Source organism: Zalophus californianus, chromosome 10 (genome assembly GCF_009762305.2).
Source record: "Zalophus californianus isolate mZalCal1 chromosome 10, mZalCal1.pri.v2, whole genome shotgun sequence".
Lineage (NCBI taxonomy): Eukaryota > Metazoa > Chordata > Mammalia > Carnivora > Otariidae > Zalophus > Zalophus californianus.
The window spans coordinates 38,255,629-38,276,625 of NC_045604.1; the positions used below are offsets into that span (position 1 = coordinate 38,255,629).

Genomic DNA, 20,997 nt, shown 5'->3' on the forward strand with positions numbered 1-20,997 from the left:
TATTTATTTCATAGATACTTCTTGAGTGTACAATGTCAGATAATGATCTTAGAGAGTTAGCAGGGGACAGAGAAGTACAAAACAAAGTCCTTGTTCACAGGGAGTTTATAATACAGTGGGGGGAGGGATGAAGATGATAAAATAAGCAGAAATTATATGTCATTTAAGCGGTGAAAAAAACAAAAGCAGATTAAGGGGACAGAGTATGACCAAGGGGGTTAGAAGGGAATGTGACACAGGTTATCAGGAAAGACCTCTCTGATGAGGTAACTTTGAACAGAGAGCTGAGTGAAGTGAGTCAGGCAGGTGGTTTCAGATAGGAACCAGGGAACAGCAAGTGCAAAAGCCACAGGGCCAGTGTGTGTTTGGCATGTCCTTGGGGAAACTGCAAGAATGCTAGTGTGGTTGCAGCACAATAAGGAAAAGGTGAGAATGATAAGAGACCAAGGTCAGAGATGAAATCAGAGAAGCAGCCACGGACCAAGTCAGAGAGGATCTTGTAAACCAAGGGAAGTAGGATGGGCAGCCACTACAGGGTTTTAAGCAGGGGTGACATCATCTGATTATGCTTTGAAAGGAATTCTCTGGATGCTGTGTGGGAAACTGGAATGCAAGGAAGGAGACCGGTGAGGTGACTATCATAGTAATCTTGCTAAGAGAACATGGGTAAGAGAGGTAGTGATGGATTTGGTGGAAAGTGGCTGAAAATTTGGAATATGTTTTCGAGGTAAGGGCAGCAAGACCTGCAGGTGGACTGAAGGTGTAGGAGTCAAGCAATAATCATGAGTATTTCTTACACTTTTGACATTTTTAGAATGTGAATGTACTTATATAATCAAGAAAAAGCAATAAAGTTATTTTCAATGTTAAAAAAAATAAGAAAAAAGGACACATCAAACACCATGCTAGATAACTAAAAATAAACACCTAGACATATTGTGGTAAAACTGCAGAACATTAAGAATGCAGAGAAAATCTACAAAGTCAGGAGAGAAAAAACAGACTATCTATAAAAGAATGGCAGTATAGACTCTCAAGAGACTTCTTATCAACAATGAATGTCAGGCATGCAGATTGGAAAGGGCGAAGTAAAACTATCCTATTTGCAGATGATATGATAAAATCTTTTATATAGAAAATTTTAAAGAGTCCACTAAAAAACTATTAGAATTAATAAATGAATTCAGCAAGATTAATATATAAAAATCAATTCCATTCCTATACCAATAGCAATGAACAAAGTGAAAATAAAATTTTTAAAAATTCCAATTACATTAGCATCAAAACAATAAAACACTTGGGAATGACATAAAAAAAGAAGTGCTAAAAACTAGAAAACCTCATTGGAAGAAATCAAAGAAGATCTAAATAAATGTAAAGATGTCTGTTGTTCATGGATTGGAAAACTTAATACTAAGTTAGCATTACTCCCAGATTAATTTACAATTTTAACACAATCCCTATCAAAATCCCAGCTCTGGCTTCTTTGCAGAAATTGACAAACCGATTCTAAAATTCACATGGAAATTTAAGGGAGCCACAAGTGCCAAACAATCTTAAAAAAAAAAAAAAAAGCTAAACTAGAGTTACCATATAATCCAGCAATCCCATTCCTAGTTACATATACTCAAGAATTGAAAACATATGTCCACACTGACTGAGCCAGCCAGTAGAGCAAGCAACTCTTAATCTCAGGGTCATGAGTTCAAGCCCCACCCTAGGCTCAGAGCTTACTTTAAAAACAAAATCCCTACACTGATGAATGGATAAATAAAAAGTATATATATATAAAAGGGAATATTATTTGGCAATGAAAAGAAATGAAGTAGTGATACATGCTACAACATGGATGGACCTCAAAAACACTACGCTAATTGAAAGAAGCCATTCTGGGGCGCCTGGGTGGCTCAGTCGTTAAGTGTCTGCCTTGGGCTCAGATCATGATCCCAGGGTCCAGGGATGGAGCCCTGCATCGGCTCAGCGGAAAGCCTGCTTCTCCCTCTCCCTCTCCCCCTGCTTGTGTTCCCTCTCTCACTGTGTCTCTCTCCATCAAATAAATAAAATCTTAAAAAAAAAAAGCCATTCTTTTTTTTTAATTTAAATCCAGTTAATTAACATAAAATGTATTATTTGTTTCAGGGGTACAGGTCTATGATTCATCAGTCTTATGTAATACCCAGTGCTCATTACAACACATACCCTCCCCAATGTCCATCACCCAGTTACCCCTCCCCTCCAGCAACCCTCAAGTTTGTTTCCTAAGATTACGAGATTTGTCTTATGGTTTGTCTCCCTCTCTGGTTTCATCTTGTTTCATTCTTAAAGGACTACATATTGCATGATTCCATTTATATGAAATGTCCAGAACAGTCAAATCTGTAGACAGTAAGCAGATTAGTGGTTGCCTAGGGCTAGGGGAGAGAGAGAGAAGAGACTGGGGGAGAATGACTAAGGGATATGAGATTTCTTTTTGAAGTGATGAAAATGTTTAAAAAATTTATTTTGGTGATGGTTGTATAACTCTTTGAATATACTGAAAGCCATCAAGTTGTACAATTTAAATGTGTGAATTGAGGGGGCGCCTGGCTGGCTTGGTCACTAAAGCATGCAACTCTTGATTTCTGGGTTGTAAGTTTGAGCCCCATGTTGAGTGTAGAGTTTGCTTAAAAATAAAATCCTTTTAAAAATTAAATGTGTAAATTGGTATGGTGTATGAATTACATCTCAATAAAGTCATCTAAAAAAGGAGTACGGAGATAATGATGTAATATATTCCCTATGGTAAATGAAGATAAATAAAACAAAATTTAAGAGCAAGATGAAATAAAAACTAAGAGAGTCTACCACCCACAGACTTTTACTCAAAGTACCTAAAGAAGCACATCAACAAGAATAGTGAACCTAGAAGGAAGGCATGAGATTCAAGAAACAGTAATCACAGAATTTGGAAAATTTTGTTGATAAATGTAATCATTGAGTACAAAAAAGTAGTAATGAGTAAACTGTATTTTTTAACAAAAGAAAAACTAACATTCTAGACTCAAAGAAAAAAACCAGGGAAGGTGTGTGCTTATTCAGTGGGTAAAGTGTAATAAGGTCCTTGTCTTGCTTAGGAGGGGACTTGAAATACTGAACAACTCCAGACTTTCAGATAATTTTAGAATTCCAGCTAAGCTACATTCTAGCTCAGCTAAAATTTGATAGGTAACACTAAAAGAAAAGAAACAGGAGCGCCTGCGTGGCTCAGCCGGTTAAGCATCTGCCTTCGGCTCAGATCATGATCCCAGGGTCCTAGGATCGAGCCCCACATCAGGCTCCCTGCTCTGCAGGAAGCCTGCTTCTCCCTCTCCCTCTGCCTGCCACTCCCCCTGCTTGTGCTCTCTCATTCTCTCTCTGAAATAAAATCTTAAAAAGATAATAATTTCAAAAAAAAAAAGAAACATAGCATATAGCTTCCAAACCAGAAAAAAAAAAGAAAATTCTACCAACATGATAGAAGGCAAAAAAAAAAGAGGGAAAATGGTAGAAGAAAACTCCTAAATTTGCAAATTAAAAACTACTCAGACCTGAGCTATGAAACCTCTGTATGTCAAGACTTGGAAATATGGCTAAAGCAGGACGTAGCAGCCTTCAATGCATTTATTAAATAATAACTCAAGGGGCGCCTGGGTGGCTCAGTCGTTAGGCGTCTGCCTTCAGCTCAGGTCATGATCCCAGGGTCCTGGGATTGAGCCCCGCATCGGGCTCCCTGTTCAGCCGAAAGCCCGCTTCTCCTCTCCCACTCCCCCTGCTTGTGTTCCCTCTCTCGCTGTGTCTCTCTCTGTCAAATAAATAAATAAAATCTTAAAAAAAAAAAAAAACTCTCAAACTAAGTGTTCAACTAAAGAAGCTATAAATTACAGTGAAAACTCAAGAAAGCAGGAAGACCATAACTAAAGATAAGAATTCAAGGAACCAGAAAACTCAAAAAAAAAAAAAAAAAAGACTCAGAGAGAAACTCAGAAAAACTAAAAGATAACTTTTTGAAAAGATTATAAAAACAGAAACCTAAAGCAAGATATTACCAAAAAAGAGAAAGCTTAAACAATGTTAAGAAAGAAAATAATCATATGTGGAGTAGAGATTTTTCAAACATAAGCAATTACTATAAATAATTTCATATCAACATACTGAGCACATGGATAAAACAGACTATTTTCCAAACAAGTATTACCAAAATTGATTCAAGAAAGAAAAAAAAATGAAGAAATAAATAAGCATTAAGTATACTAGTGTTTAGAATAGCTAGCTAAAGGCTAAGTCAGATATCACCCCAACCACCCACTAGGGTCAGTTTTATAGATGAATCTTATCAACTCTTCAAAGAACAAATAACCTCTGTATTTACAAACTGTTTTATGAGGGCAGTATAACATTGATGCCAAAATTAGAAAAGGTCAGCATGTTTTAAAACACCACACGTACATTTTTTGTGTGTAACTACAGAAGCAAATATACTAGAAGCAAATATACTAAACAAAGTATAAGAATAGGGTATAGGTAAATTTAATTCCACAGTGCATGAAAAAAATATATTAAGTGGGGTTTTCTCAATGAAGGCAAAGATAACCATCAGAAAAATCTGTCAATGTTTATTCACCATATTAATGGAGTTAGAGATAAAAAGCATATGATCTAAGGGCACAAGGGAACTTTATGAATTTTAGAAAATGCTCCATATCTGAATTGTGGTGATGGTTACATAGTTGTCTACATTTGTCAAAACTCAAACTGTATGCATAAAATGAATTTTATTATATGTAAATTATTCCACAATAAAGTTGGTTAACAACTATATGATCCCAATTTGTACAAAAGAAGTATTCGATAAAATTAGACACTTACTCATTTTAAAATATTATGACCACTAATATTGCTACTAGTCACCATTACACTGATGATTCTAATCAATGTAATAAGACAAAAAAAGATGTATAAAGTTAGAAAAAAGATGTATAAAGTTAGAAAAAAGATGTATAAAGTTAGAAAAAAGATAAAATCCATCACTTGCAAATGATATGATTATCTACATTTTTAAAAATCTAACTGAAACTAGATAAACATTAGAACTAAAAAGAGTTCAGCAAATAAAAATCAATGGTGTTCTTTTTTTTTTTTTAAGATTTTATTTATTTATTTGACAGAGAGAGAATGAGAGAGAGAGAGCACAAGAGGGAGGAGGGTCAGAGGGAGAAGCAGACTCCCCGCTGAGCAGGGAGCCCGATGCGGGACTCGGTCCTGGGACTCCAGGATCATGACCTGAGCCGAAGGCAGTTGCTTAACCAACTGAGCGACCCAGGCGCCCCTCAATGGTGTTCTTAAACATCAGCAATATTCAATTATACTATGTAATTGCAAAATGCTACCATTTACAAGAGCTACAAAAAGGTATCTAGGCACAAATAAAAGATGCGCAAAACCTATAAAGAAATTTATAAAACGCTATATTTTTTCTTATAACTATTTTTATTACACATTTTTAAATACTTCTCTACATCATTACAGAATGCCTACCATATCCATTCCCTTAAACAACACTGTTCTCAAAGAAACAAGAGGGTACCACTCTTACAATCATCTTTATTACATGTGTTCATAAAACACTATTGAAGGACATTTTGGGAAAAAAAAGGATATATAATATGTTCACAAATAGGAGGATGTACACTGTTAAACACGGCACTTCCTTCTAAATTAACCTATAAATATCAAAGGATCTTTATGTCACTTGGGTAGAAGATTTCTTAAAGACACTGAAAACAAATTATAAAGGAAAAAAAACTAGTAAATCCAACTACATTAAAATTTATATATAAGATCATTATTAAAAGACAAGCCAAAAATTGAGATCAATTATTTACAGTGCTTATAGCCAAAGGATTAATATCCAAATGTGTGTGTGTACATGTATATGGATATATGCCTGTATGTACAACTCTTAGAAGTTCAAACAAACCAACAGAAAAATAGGCAAAGAATATAAATAGGCAACTCACAGAAGAAACTGTAGGGTTAGAAGAAACTGTAGGGTTAGGCTGAATAGTAAGAGTTCAAATGTAATAGCTGAATAGAAACAAACCTTATGACCTAGAAATTCTGCTTCCGGAAATCTACTCCAGAAAATCTGTGGCATATTTACACTATACAAGGAAACAGTTATAAGAATGTTCTTGTAATACTATTTATAACAGCAAAAAAAAAAAATAATAATCATCTAAGTGTCTCTCAACAGAGAAATGGATAAGCAGTGGTGTATTCATATTTGGAATACTATGTATTAGCTCAACGAATAGAAAGCTTTGTGTATATACAATGTCAAGGGGGAAAAAGTTGCAGAATATGATCAGTATGATAGAATTTATAGAAAAATCTAAAAACAAATGCCATACATTATTTATGGTTACATAAAGTAAAAGCATAGAGTTACATAGAGTTACATAGAGTTACATAGAGTAAAAGCATAAATAACATGGACAATAAGGGATCCATTCAGCTTGAAGATAGTGATTACTTCTGAAGTAAGAGAGAATAGAATAGGATGGTGAAGGAGTACAGAGGTTTCAGGTGCATCTGTAGCTTTTAGTTCCTAAAAACGTCTGAAACAAATTTGGCAAATATATGAATAGCCCTTAAATATGGGTGGTAGCAACAAAGATGTTTATTATGTTATACTCCATATTTTCCATATATTTGAAATATTTCAAAGAACTTCTAAAAAAATCAACTGTTCTACACACACACACACACACACACACACACCATGAAATGAGAAAAAACAAGAGTGAAACAGAAAGACCTTCTAGAAAGCATGTGTAGAAATCCTGGCTAAAGTGACAGTGATCCAGATTAGAAGTGATAATAGCAGGATGGAGAGAAATAGATGAATGGTGAGATTATATTTCAAAGGAATAATTTGTAGTTTATTGATGGACTGGATATGAGGAGTTCAGGGGAGGAAAGAATCAAGGTTGACTTCTAACTAAAGCAATAATGTAGATTAAGGTGCCATTTACTCAGATAGGGAAAACTCGGAAAAAAACCAGTTAAGGGCATGAATGAATTCTGTTTTATGTTTATCTTTTACACTCAAACATAAGCTCTTTAAAGGGAGAATCTGTCTACTTTATCTCTGTATCACTCAAAGTTCGTAACATAACTGCCAAATCAATGTTATACACATTGGCTAAGTATTGCTTTTTTAAAAACCAGAAAACCTTTAAAAATGTCAACTTTCAAATAAATTACTTAATATTCAAATAGCAAGAAGAAAAAACTTTCAAGAAGTTCCCACAAAAATTTTCCCATGCAGCTTATTCGGACTTTTAGGTTCTATACAAATTTATGCTTTCTATTTTCCTAAGCCATTTGAATTAATTTTGTATGATTTTACCAGTTAGATGTATTATAAGTTATGTATAAGGTATGGCGTTGTAAATGAGATAGGATTTATAAGGTTATTTTTTTTTAATTTTATTTATTTGAAAGAGCATGGGGGGAAGCATGAGTGGGGGGAAGGGGCAGAGGAAGAGGGAGAAGAAGGCCCCCCTTGAGTAGGGAGCCAGACACAGGGCTCAATCCCAGGATCTTGAGATCATGAACTGAGCCGAAAGCAGATGCTGAACCGACTGAGCCGCCGAGGCGCCCCTATGATAAGGTTATTATTACATATTATCTCTTTATAAACTAGTACTTATGTATTTTAGTTATAGATTATTGAACCCCTCATCTCTTGTGATTCATAATCCAACCTTGGTAAGTAGGAAGAACAATGTAATATTTACTGACAGAGCTGGCATTCACACCTAAAGCATCAGGCTCCAAATCCAGAATTCACCATAAAAAAACTGAAGTTTTGGGGCGCCTGGGTGGCTCAGATGGTTAAGCAGCCGAAGCATGACCTTCGGCTCAGGTCATGATCCCAGAGTCCTGGGATCCAGCCCCACATCGGGCTCCTGGCTCAGTAGGGAGCCTGCTTCTCCCTCTCCCTCTGCCTTCTCTCCCTGCTCGTGCTCTCTCTCTCTCTCTGTATATCTGTGTCTCAAATAAATAAAATCTTTAAAAAAAAACAAAAACAAAACTGAAGTTTGAAGAAATCAAGGGATTGCCCCAAAATACACAGCTAATAAAATTGTGAGTTAACTTTGCTGTGCTTACAGAACTGATGCTATTCTAAGTTTATAAACATTATGAAAGTGTATAACAACAAAATCTCAAAATTTATCCAAAAGATAGATTCTTAATTATTCTTTTGCTTACTTTCGAAGTCAGAATAATATGATATAGAGGATTTTTCCACTATTACTACATAACTGGAATGGTAGGGGAAAAAAAAATCATATAGACCTTTTAAAGATCATTTAAGTAAATTTGTTTTCCCTCCTAAGATAAAAAGGTTACAAGTTTCTTTAGAGGATAATTATATCTAAAAAGTAATACTTGGGGGGATGCCTGGCTGGCTCAATTGTAGAGCATGTGACTCTTGATCTCCAGATCATGAGTTCGAGCCCCATGTTGGGTGTAGAATTTAAAAAAAAAAAAAAGAAGAAGAAGAAGAATAGTAATACTTGGGTAATTATGATACCACAAGTTTCAATTATTATCTTTATGTTGTTCAAAATCAAAACAAGTATACATCAACCACTGCATTTTGACAACTTTCCCTGTTTAGTGAGCCTAGGTCAACTTTTATTTGTCAAACAGAGTGAATGCTGTGATTTTAACAAATTTCTGAGTATCTATATACTTGTACAACCCCCTCTTGGTTTATCCCCATTGGCATTGGGAGATTTAAAAGGGGCAGGAGACATGTTAGAAAGCAGTACACAATTTTACAAAGATAAAGTACTCAAAACCGTAAGTATAAGAAGCCCATACAAATAAATCAAGGTTTTAACTGTTTTTCTAATAGTTCAGAAATGGTACTTAAAGAAAGGGGGTGTGCATCTGGGTGGCTCAGTCAGTTGAGCATCTGACTCTTGATTTCAGCTCAGGTCATGATCTCAGGGTCATGGGATTGAGCCCTGCATCAGGCTCCATGCTCAGCACAGAGTCTGCTTGTCCCTTTCCCTCTGCTCCTCCCCAGCTCACGTGCACATGCACGCTCTCTAATAAATAAATACAATCTTAAAAAAAAAAGAAAGAAAAGAAGAAAGAAATGGTACTTTTGAGTGCCAAAGGAAAACACCAAAAGGTCTCTTAGGAAAATTGTTACAAATTTTTAAATGTGAGAATAGAATCATTTAAAAATATATATGATCCACATTTTTAGCAATGCAAATTCTGTTGCTGGATTTACTTAAGTTTTTATCAATTTTATTTCTCTGAGTTTTAAAGGATGCATCTAAATGGAAACAGAACTGAGTTCAAAGTATATCAAGTATGCATATCTCCTCTTAAGTTCAACATTATATTTTTATTGGATTTTATTTTGTAAACAATGAGAAACCAATGAGTCATCACACTGGGGAGTGACACCATGAATGCTTTAACAGTATAACTTTGGCTGTAATACAAAGAATGGACAGTATAGTAGCAATTAGAAATGGGAAGATACTATAATAGAAGTTAGAGATTGAGAAGATATAATAGTCTAGGTCAGGGGAGAGCTTTATAAAAGTCCAGATTCCTAGGACCTACTCCTGGAGATTGCTGAGTCAGTACACTTAGAGCAAGTTTTTATAATTCTAGAGAAGAGCTAAACACGGATGACTGGTAGTGAGTTAGAGCATCGAAGGGAAGATACCCTTCACACTGACACCTTTAAAAGAGTATCAGGAACTCATAAAAATTACAAGCTGATGCTTCACTTTTATCACAAATGAGCGCTGACTCACCTGGATCAGGGTCATATTTTAGGTCCAATGGATGTACAACAGGGTAGTACTGCTTCTAAACACAATATAAATTAAAACAGATTTAATCACTTAATCCTTCATATAAACATTTCCTTCACCTAATGTAAGCAAATATACTATTAGCTGGTAGAACCATTTTTTTAAAGAAAATAAAAGGGGGGGGCGCAGGGGTAGCTCAGTCAGTTAAGTGTCTGTCTATGGCTCAGGTCGCCTCAGGTTGTGATCTCAGGGTCCTCAGATGGAGCCCCTTGTTGAGCGTTGAGCTCCCTGCTCAGCAGGGAGTCTGCTTCTCCCTCTCCCTCTGCCCCTCAACACCACCCATCAGTAGTGTGCTCTCTCTCTCAAATAATCTTTTTTTTTTAAAGATTTTATTTATTTATTTGAGAGAGAGAACACAAGAGGGAAGAGGGTCAGAAGGAGAAGCAGACTCCCTGCTGAGCAGGGAGCCCGATGTGGGACTCGATCCCGGGACTCCAGGATCATGATCTGAGCCAAAGGCGGTCGCTTAACCAACTGAGCCACCCAGGCGCCCTCAAATAAATAAAATCTTTAAAAAAAGAACGAAAAAAGAAAAAAGGAAAAATTGAAAGAAAGAAAGAAAAAAGATCCTGAAATCTGTAGGAAAGGAGGGGAAAAGATCAAACTAAGTCTGAATTATACCTTTTATAGCATTGCCACCTACTGCATACACTAAGAAATAGCACCATAAAAAAAGTTTAAAAAAAGCAAACAAGCAAATTAAAGCCAGAGAGATTGAATTTTGTGTTTAAAGTACAAGGTAGTCTCCAAGTTATGAATAGACTGTTTTTTCAAAAGTTCATTTTAAGACAATGTTTGGAATTCAGAACTCATATTTCCACAGAAGCTGTTTTAAAAAGTGGCCGCTACCATGTCAGCACACTGAAGCCTATACATCCTGTGATAGGCTGGGACTATGAGAGCAGATCTCACTGCAGCGAGCACATACACTAAAACTGAAACAATACAGAGAAGGTTAGCATGGCCCCTGTGCAAGGCTGACATGGAGTAAGACCTATGATTCGGCAAAAAGAGTAAAATGTTCTTCCTTACTCCTGCCCAAAGCCAGCAGGAGCCAAAAATGTTTTCTAATAAGAGCTGCCTTTAGTATCCTCACCCCATCCATCCATTTTGCATCCATTTTAAACTTCCACAGTAGTACCCACCTAGGCCTGCCAACTTTCTTTCTTTTATGCAATACCGATTACCAATTAGACTTTTCCCAGGAAAGAAGGGGGTAGTAATAGGGAGAGAGAAAATAAATACATTTTGAACGTTTTTCCTGGGGAAACTTTAAAAAGCAAGGTTGGGAGGGGGGAGATAGAGTAGGGTATTTTTTTGAGAATGCTTTGGAAGAAAAAAAAATAAAAATTCTGCTTATATTTTTTTCTCATAGAACAATGTCTTCACTGTCCAAAACAATTCCTGACAGGGGCGCCTGGGTGGCTCAGTCATTAGGCGTCTGCCTTTGGCTCAGGTCATGATCCCAGTGTCCTGGGATCCAGCCCCGCATCGGGCTCCCTGCTGGGCGGGGAGCCTGCTTCTCCCTCTCCCACTCCCCCTGCTTGTGCTCCTTCTCTCACTTTGTCTCTGTCAAATAAATAAATAAAATCTTTAAAAAAAAAATTCCTGACAAAAAGCAACTGGAAGATTTAAATGTGAAAGTATGCTAATTTCAAAAATTAATGACAAACAGTATAACATAATTTAAAGCAACATGTGTTTCTAGCTCCAGAGGCAGTGCCATTCCGAGCAAACCTACTCCCACCCCATCATGACTTCTAGAGAAAAACAAATTATACACAATTCATAAAGCAAATTTGGTATCATGAACAGGTATTCAGCTGTCATCATCAATTTAAGCTAAGGGGTCTTCCAAAATATATAAACATATACAAATAATGTGCCAAACACAAATGACACAAAAGAAAAGATCTAAAAGATAAATTTATTGAGGCTTGTGGGTGGCTCAGTTAAGCAACAGACTCTTGATTTTGGCTCAGATCATGATCTCAGAGGTCGTGAGATGGAGCCCCAAGTCAGGTTCCACGCTTAACAGGGAGTCTACTTGAAGATTCTCTCCCTCTGCACCCCCTCAAATAAATAAAATCTTAAAAAAAAAAAAAAAAAGATAAATTTATTTTTCCTTCTTGGTCTCAGAATTGTAAAGTTAGTCTTCCTTCCTCAAATTCTATTTTAAAATCAGCTGTGTTGGGCGCCTGGGTGGCTCAGTTGGTTAAGCGACTGCCTTCGGCTCAGGTCATGATCCTGGAGCTTTGGGATCGAGTCCCACATGGGGCTCCCGGCTCAGTGGGGAGCCTGCTTCTCCCTCTGACCCTCTCCCCTCTCATGCTGTTTCTCTCTCTCTCTCTCTCTCTCTCTCAAATAAATAAATAAATAAAATCAGCTGTGTTTGGGGCACCTGGGTGGCTCAGTCGTTAAGCGTCTGCCTTCGGCTCAGGTCATGGTCCCAGAGTCCTGGGATCAAGCCCTGCATCAGGCTCCCTGCTCAGCGGGAAGCCTGCTTCTCCATCTCCCACTCCCCCTGCTTGTGTTCCCTCTCTCGCTGTGTCTCTCTGTCAAGTAAATAAATGAAAATCTTAAAAAAAAAAAAAAATCAGCTGTGTTCAAAATCTAGTATAACTTAGAACAGGAAAAAATCTTACAAGAGATCAACAGTAGTAATTGAGGAAGAAAAGACAAAGAAAAAATGTCATCTGTGTCCACATAGATATCATCTCATACTTTAATTTTTTTAATTGTAGTAAAATAGACATAACACAAAATTTATTATCTCAAAGATAAATCATCTTACCAGAATTTCTTGTTTTGCTTTTATGGTTTTGATGACACATTCAAGGATCTTTCTGGGATACTGCTTACGTTTTGTGGCTATATCTACTATGATTTCATCAAACTGATCTTCAAGTACTTTAATATCAGAATCTATTACAAGAGAAAAACAATATAAAAAATTTCTTAAAACACATTGCTTATATTCTATATAGAAATATAACAAGCTAAATTTAGAAAATACAAAATAATTAAGAAAAACAAATATGGCAAGTTATTGGATGCCCCCACTTTGGGATTAATTCATTTATTTACTCATTGAAAAATCAATTACTGAGCACCTATGGGAAGCCAGGCCAAAATCAGAAAAATACAAAGATGAATATAACATGATCCCTGCTAAGAGCCCGCAGTTCCCTGGAAGAAACATAACTGCAAGACAACTGATAAATGCAATTGAGGTATGAACAAAATGCTATTCGGACACAGAACGGAACCCTAACTCTGCCTAGGGAATTTAAGACTTTATTTTTTTTTTTTTAAGATTTTATTTATTTATTTGACAGAGAGAGACACAGCGAGAGAGGGAACACAAGTGAGGGAGAGGGAGAAGCAGGCTTCCCGCCGAGCAGGGAGCCCGATGTGGGGCTCGATCCCAGGACCCCAGGATCATGACCTGAGCCGAAGGCAGATGCTTAACGACTGAGCCACCCAGGCACCCCGGGAATTTAAGACTTTAAACAGAAAACAGCATGTGAGCTAATAAGCCTTGAAATATAAATGTAAATCCATTGGATTAAAAAAAGGTGGGACAAAAAATAACAGGGAGAAGCATTTTAGGCAGAGGAAACTGTATTTGCAAGATCATAGAGGTTTTGGGAAACTTTGTTCTAAAACTAAAAGTTCTACATGGCTGCAGGATAAAGTGTAAGGAAAGGACGATAAAATATAAAAGAACTAGACTGTAAAGGGCATTTAATGTCAGAGTTTCCAACATGATTTGACTTCATTACGTGCTGCACCAAAGCTGTGACAGTAGCAGAGTGGAAAAGCTAAATCTGAAATAGACACAACTGGAATAGTAGGAAAAAGTAAGGACATGGTAACTTTATAATTTATTTAACTAAAACTATTTATCTCTTGCTTTCCTGTTTTAAAATAGTGAATCTCAAACTTCAGCAGAATAATTACATGGGGAACTTGTCAGAAGTGCAGAAATTTTGATGCAACAGAAGCCTCTGGAATGGGGCCCCAAAATTAAGCACCGTAGATGAAATGAATGCAGGTGGTACATCAACCTTATTTTGAAAATCATCTTTAAGAATAAGTAGTGGGTGCCTGGGTGGCTCAGTTGGTTAAGTGACTGCCTTCGGCTCAGGTCATGATCCCGGAGTCCTAGGATCGAGTCCCACATCAGGCTCCCGGCTCAGCGGGGAGCCTGCTTCTCCCTCTGACCTTCTCCCCTCTCATGCTGTTTCTCTCTCTCTCTCTCTCAAATAAATAAATAAAATCTTAAAAAAAAAAAAAAGAATAAGTAGTTAAAAATACTAAAGAATGGGGTGCCTGGGTGGCTTAGTTGATTAAGGGTCTGACTCTCAATTTCGGCTCAGGTCATGATCTCAGGGTCTTGGGATCCAGCCCAGAGTGGCTCCGTGCTCAGCGGGGAGTCTAATTGAGGAGTCTCACCTTCTCCCTCTGCCCCACCATTGCTCACGTGCACACACGAACCCTCTCTCTCAAATAAATAAATCTTTAAAAAAAAAAATACTAAAGAGCTAGGTCATTGGCTTAGCTGGTCTCACATCACACCTGTTCTGCTATGTCACAGTCTATGCTAGAAATATATTTTATTAAGTAGAAGCTTCATTAAGAAGTCTGAAACAGTGATATTTATTTTCGGAAACTTTCAAACATTGCTGACATATATCAGCATACACACACACACACACACACACACACACACACACACACACACACACATATTGGGTAAAGATTAATGAAGTACATCAGGTATCTCTCATTCATGTAACAAATATTAAGTCCAACTAAATTCTTTTGAGAGTATTATGAGAAAAACAGTCACTGCTTACTTTGAACACTCATTTAGATGAGCAGCCCTTCCTAAATTTTAATTTATCCATATAAAAAGTTCAATCATTAGCCTGAAATAATGTACTATTTTACAGTTTAAAAAGTCTCCCAGCTAAATCTTCTATGGAGCAGGAAAATGGTTTTTCAGCGCCACCTAATGATAAAGCTACAAAACTGAAATGTATAAACAATTTGAGCAGGGAAGATTTTGTCACCAATTTAACAAGTATTTACTGTGTCCCTACTATATGCCAAGCTAAGTGTTGAAAAACAAATATAGCCCCTGCTCTCAAGGAACTTACACCTTAATTCTTAAATGTACCTGGTCAAGCCTGAAATCAAGTCCTTTCAGGATAGTTACGGAAGAAGGGAGAAAGTTGTTTTCACTTATCTATTCATTCATTTTTTTTCCTTTTACTTGTTCACTCATTTTCACAATGATCCCAGTGAACAAAACAGACAAAAAACCTCTGCCCTTGCAAAGCTTACTTATTGCTTCTATGTATTAGATCAGAGACAAACACTTTTAATCCTACCTGCTGAACCTTTTTCTCTCCTTTCCTACCATCTTAGGGCAAGTCTTCACCATCTTTTACTGTACTATTTCAATAACTTCCCTAAGATCAGCCTGCCTTGAATTTCACCCCTCTCTAATCCACCCCTACACAGCCAGCAGTTGGTGTTCTAAAACACAAAGCTTTTCGTGTAAATTCTATTTTAAAAATCTCCACTGGTTCCCCATTGCCTACAGGATAAAGTACAAATTCCTTAAGCAAACCCTCAAGGTTCTTTGTGATCTGGCCCCAACTTATCTCTCTGGCCACATCTGCCATTTTAGTTTTCCCAATTCATTTTTGACATTTTCCAAACATACCACTCCATTGTGCCTTTGTACGTGCTGTTCTCTCTGCTTCAAATATCCTTCCTCCTTTTTATCTAGCATGCTGTCATTCATTAAATGCATTTAACAACAATCTACTCTGTTAGGTCTTATCCCCCTTCCTAAACAGTACAGTAATTCCTTGTCCATTTCCTTCCATTAACAATGAGTTCCTAAATAGTAAGACCATGTGTTTTCACCTACATCCTAGAATTTGGTATGGTGCTTGGCATTATCAAGTGCCCATGAAAGAAGGTAAAATTGTAGTATTCTCAACTATTTCCCCTCACGATTATAAGGAGGAAAAGGGAAAAAGAATAACCACACTCTACCCAGGCTGCCAACCTATTAGAAAATATATATCTTAATCTATAAATTGATGAATCATATTGGTAAAGGCAGCCTGGAGCAAACAATAAAACAACTCCAAAGTGACTTCAGAGAACAAGAGTCAAATACACAGGAAAGCCTGTATAGTTTAAAAATACTTTAGGTGATTGTGATACACTCCCTCTCCCCTACTAATTGGCAATCACTCTGATAAAATTTGGGAAATCTAATGTTATTCCTTTTACCATCTCAATATATAAACCAGAAAGTAAATTTTGGTGACTTTGAAGAGATAACTATAATAATCCCAAGGATTAGACAGTGAAGTTTTCTGGGCAAAGTATTATCTTAATGTTGAGAAGAAAAATTATAACCACAGAGGGTGGATAGAATGAGCTTGGAATCAGCTCAAGGGTATAACTGGATAACAAGTAATATCAAGCAATGATACCAAGTTATGCTGGTCAGACTCTGTAATATCACCATGGGGAAAGACAAGACACTCTGACCCTCTTGTCAGGGTAGCCCTTCTCCTAGACTTTGCTGGAGAATTCTGACTCTCTTCTCACACAGATCTTTCCTTTTCTACTAAATTTTTTCCTTCTTACACTGACCACTGACCATTTCCTTTCCATTAAAACTTTGATTTTTTTTTTAGATATGTCAACACCATTAGTTAGGGTACAATCAAGTCTGCTTTGAAGAAGTATTCTGGGGTGCCTTGGGGGCTCAATTGGTTAAGCACCTGCCTTCAGGTCAAGTCATGATTCCTGGGTCATGGGATCGAGCCCCTCATCAGGCTCCCTGCTCAGCAGGGAGTCTCCTTCTCCCTTTCCCTTTGCAGCTCCCCCTGCTTGTGCTCTCTCACGGTCACTCTCTCTGTCAAATAAATTAATTAATTAAATCTTAAAAAAAAAAAAGGAAGTATTCTGTCTGTAAAGTATTCTATACCCTTGAGCTGATTCCAAGCTCATTCTATCCATCCTCTGTGGTTATAATTTTTCTTCTCAACATTAAGATAATACTTTGCCCAGAAAACTTCATTGTCTAATCCTTGGAATTATTATAGTTATCTCTTCAAAGTCACCAAAATTTACTTTCTGGTTTATATATTGAGATGGTAAAAGGAATAACATTAGATTTCCCAAATTTTATTTACCTCATCCTTTACATGGTTGGTACTCTTATAATTTAACTTCATACTTCTAAGGGTCCTTCGCTACTATAAGGATCATTTGTAAAATACAACTTGATTTATAAGGTAATACTCACAGAAATTCTCTGGGCCTGTTTCTTCATCTGTAGATAGTTGTACAGTATTTTCCAGTAAACTACTAACAAGGGTACTTTCAAAGGCTAATCAGGTGAAAATCTTGTTGAGAATGCCAGATAGCATATATGAAAAACTCAAGGTACCTATTGTGTACTTTGCCTCAGTAGTCTTCTAGATGTTTCCCTTTTCCCCCCAGTGAAGGAAAATTTTTAAAAGAAGGGACACTGAGGGGCGCCTGGGTGGCTGTCCTGGGACTGAGCCCCGCATGGGGCTCCCTGCTCAATGGGGAGCCTGCTTCTCCCTCTCCCTCTGCGCCCCCCACTCCACTGGTGCTATCTCTCACTCTGCTATCTCTCTCTCAAATAAATAAATAAATAAATAAATCTTTAAAAAAAAAAAAGACTGAAAATGGGGATTAAAAATTAGCATTCGAGATAAAATTAGCTACAAAAATAACTCAGAAATTAATGACAGAAGGAAAGTTAAATCACATACCCATAAAACTATCTGAAGCTTCCTGCCATGCTTGCCCATTAATGCTGACATTCTCTTGCACAGCTGATTCAAAAGTCTGAAATAAATTCACAATACTCAAGTCACTAAAAATAACTTTAAATATTGAACTAAAACATTTTGGCAAAATAAGAATTTCAGATTTGTAATACAGAATATCAAGAAAAATAGACTAGCTTTATTCTTTTCAATGAAGATTCCATTTCAATCATTGATTCTACCTATATTTTAGCTCTGATAATAACCATTACACTACGTCTAAGAAAATTTGATGCAAATTTATATACTCCTTAAATGAAGAAAAAATACAAGCTTACAAAGTTGAGCTCAGCTGAGTCTCAAGGGTACAAGTACTACATAATGCTGCTGAACAAGCATCAGTGTTAACAAGGAAAAAATGCTTAAAACAAAGTAAAATTAATTTCTACTTCATAAAGGACTATATTTTTTTAGAGATGTACACTGAGGTATATAGAAATCAAATGACATGAGATCTGAAGTTTGCTTTAAAATAGGAAGTGTAAAGGGACGCCTGGCTAGGTTAGTCAGTAGAGCACGTGACTCTTAATCTCAGGGTTATGAGTTCAAGCTCCACCTTAGGCATGGAACCTACCTAAAAAATAAATAAAATAGGAAGTGTATTCTGTTAACTGTTAAATTTGGTGATGGATAGGGGCGCCTGGGTGGCTCAGTCGTTAAGCATCTGCCTTAGGCTCAGGTCATGATCCCCGGGTCCTGGGATCGGGTCCTGGGATCGAGCCCTGCATCGGGCTCCCTGCTGGGCGGGGAGCCTGCTTCTCCCTCTCCCACTCCCCCTGCTTGTGTTCCCTCTCTTGCTGTGTCTGTCAAATAAATAAATAAAATCTTTAAAAAAAAAAAATTCTGGTGATGGATATACAGGTGTCCAGTGTATTAGTCTGTTTTCTGTAAGATTAAAAATGTTTATACTACATTAAAAAATAAGGGACTAAAGGAATTTGGTAGTGCCATTAAAATTTTAAATGCACATTCCCTATTACCTAACAATTTCACTTCTAGCAATGTATCCTAAAAAACTATTCTCATAAAAACATAAAAAGGATGTACTAGTAATGTTTGTTAAAGCACTATCTGAAATTATAAAATACTGAGGGGAAAATAAAATCTAAATTCAAATTCAGAAAATGGTTAAATATACTATATCCATATCATGCAATACTAAAAAAGAATAAAGTATATCTCTACCTAACATTGACAAATAATAGTCGAAGATAGATTTGGTAGGAAAAAAAAAAAAGCTAAATTGCTAAATACATCATCCTAACACTATTAAGGTAAAAAACAAACAAAAATCTAAAACAGAGAGATGTAAAGCCATAAAAAAAGGTATAGAAGGATTACACCCTCCATGGGCCCTCCAAAATAGTAAGTTATTTCCAGGAAGGAAGAGGGATGGGGGAGAGGAATTCAGACTTTTGCTTTATGCTGTTTTTTACAATGAGAATGTATTTTACACACTTTGTAGGAGTAAAAATAAGCATAAATCAAATAGTGACTGATAATTATGAGTTAATGTACACACTCTACACTTTAAAGATTTTATAAAATAAAATCCTTACTTTATATATGGGCATTCAAGGATTATCTCAGAATACAAACTGTAATATTTATTGCACAATCATATCATTGCGATTTTTTTTTAGAATACCCATTACAATATTACGTGGTTTTAGATAAAGAGATATGTCAACATAATTAAAGCCTCTGCCTTTTATCTGCTTTTAATATAAAACACAAGTGAATTCCTTTGTAGTTTAAGTCTTCAAACTTTTACCTTCTAATTCACTTTATCATCCATTAAATAAGGTCTAATAGGTTAAGGCAAGCTCCTCTTTTTCTGTAAAGTAAATGTTCTAAATAGGTTAGCACTTCTTAGAAAGGGGCAAATTCTAAGATCATTATGCAACAAACAGTCTTCTCCCAAAAACTACTAAAAATGTCCTGAGGTATGTCTCTATTCTTCCCTTCCTTGCAAGAAGGTAGTAACAGTATTACTGTATACAAAACTGGAACACAGACTCACAATCCAGGTGCTGTTTTTTTATTCTTCTTCCATTTGATGTTTATTTTTGTTCGCACTGTGGTCATTTGAACTCACAAGTGTGCCGCATTATGAACTTTTAAACTTATTTTCTACAGATAGATTGTATGCTTCCTTCAGGCAGGTACCAATCCCTCAATGTTGTGTCTTTCCTCAAAAAACTAGCTTCTTCAGGGCTTTGCAAAATATGTGAGAAAGGAAGGGGAAATGTTATGAGGGCCAGTGAAGTTATTAATCAAGACAGCTTCCTTATCTACTTTAGAGTTGGAGGGAAAATGTTTTCACGACTTTACATGAAGTTCTAAAACAGGCAAAAGGAAAAGACCAAAGACTTAGTGTGGTGACTGGCTGACTTCCAGGATTACCCCTTCCTGGAGAATTCCTCCTAGAGTCAGTCTGCACTGTCCACTTTGGGGTTATTGAGGCCTTAAAATGTGGCTAGCCCTAAAGGAGATGAACTCTAAATTTACGCCACCAGATTTGAAAAGCTTAGTAGGAACAAAAGAATAGAAAAGATCTCCTTCGTTTCCTTTCTATTATTACAAGATAAAACGGTATCTTGGATAGAGCAGATTAAATAAAACATAATATTAAAATTAATTTCACCTATTTTTTCTTCCTTTAATTTCAAGTTACATAAATAGCTCGCCTTGTATTTTTCTACTGGAAGGCGCTGGTCTAAGCGATTAATACCCAGCTGACACTAGCATCTATTTCGACCCCTCGCGTTTCTCCGGCTTCTTCTACCGGAGCAGGCAGCACCGTTAACTTTGCGAAGCCTGTCGAAGGCTCTTTCTGAGCCTCGAGAAGGGTACAGGGTAAGGGGGTGATAAGAGATAGCTACCGGGCCCGTACCCACTGCACATCTCGCAGCGCAGGCTGCCGAATCTCCTCTGGCAGCGCGTCCCCGAGCTTTTCCACAAAGCGGCCGCACAGTTCTAGCATTTCCGTCACCGCCCGCTTCGAGGTGCAGCGCACCCGGAAGTCCTCTCGGGAGGTGGCGGCGACCGAGGCCCTGTCGTCCGCCCCGGCCACTCTCTCCGCGTCCCGCGGAGGGGAAGGGACCACCAACACAGGAGCCCCCGCCATTTTCCCCGTTTGAACTGCGGGCGGGAACGCTGGGAGC

General features: G+C 37.0%; 1 protein-coding gene and 1 pseudogene across 4 annotated transcripts in view; one reads left to right on the plus strand and one right to left on the minus strand.

Annotated features, from left to right (window-relative positions):
• The window catches only part of NSL1 (NSL1 component of MIS12 kinetochore complex), a 34,661-nt gene extending 13,669 nt beyond the window's left edge, over positions 1-20,992 (minus strand). Inside the window, exons 1-5 of one of the 4 annotated variants that reach the window (XM_027613015.2) lie at positions 20,727-20,992; positions 17,774-17,849; positions 12,727-12,857; positions 9,873-9,927; positions 5,567-5,738 (exon numbers count right to left, since the gene is read on the minus strand). In XM_027613015.2, coding sequence (XP_027468816.1) covers positions 5,734-5,738; positions 9,873-9,927; positions 12,727-12,857; positions 17,774-17,849; positions 20,727-20,960 — 501 coding nt within the window. In that variant the 5' untranslated portion in view covers positions 20,961-20,992 and the 3' untranslated portion in view covers positions 5,567-5,733. Of the gene's footprint in view, positions 1-5,566; positions 5,739-6,329; positions 6,636-9,872; positions 9,928-12,726; positions 12,858-17,773; positions 17,850-20,726 lie in introns of those variants that run through there. The other 3 variants (XM_027613014.2, XM_027613012.2, XM_027613013.2) reach the window with 3 other exon arrangements.
• On the plus strand, positions 10,837-10,934 carry LOC113933761 (annotated as a pseudogene).
• Positions 20,993-20,997: the final 5 nt, after the last annotated feature.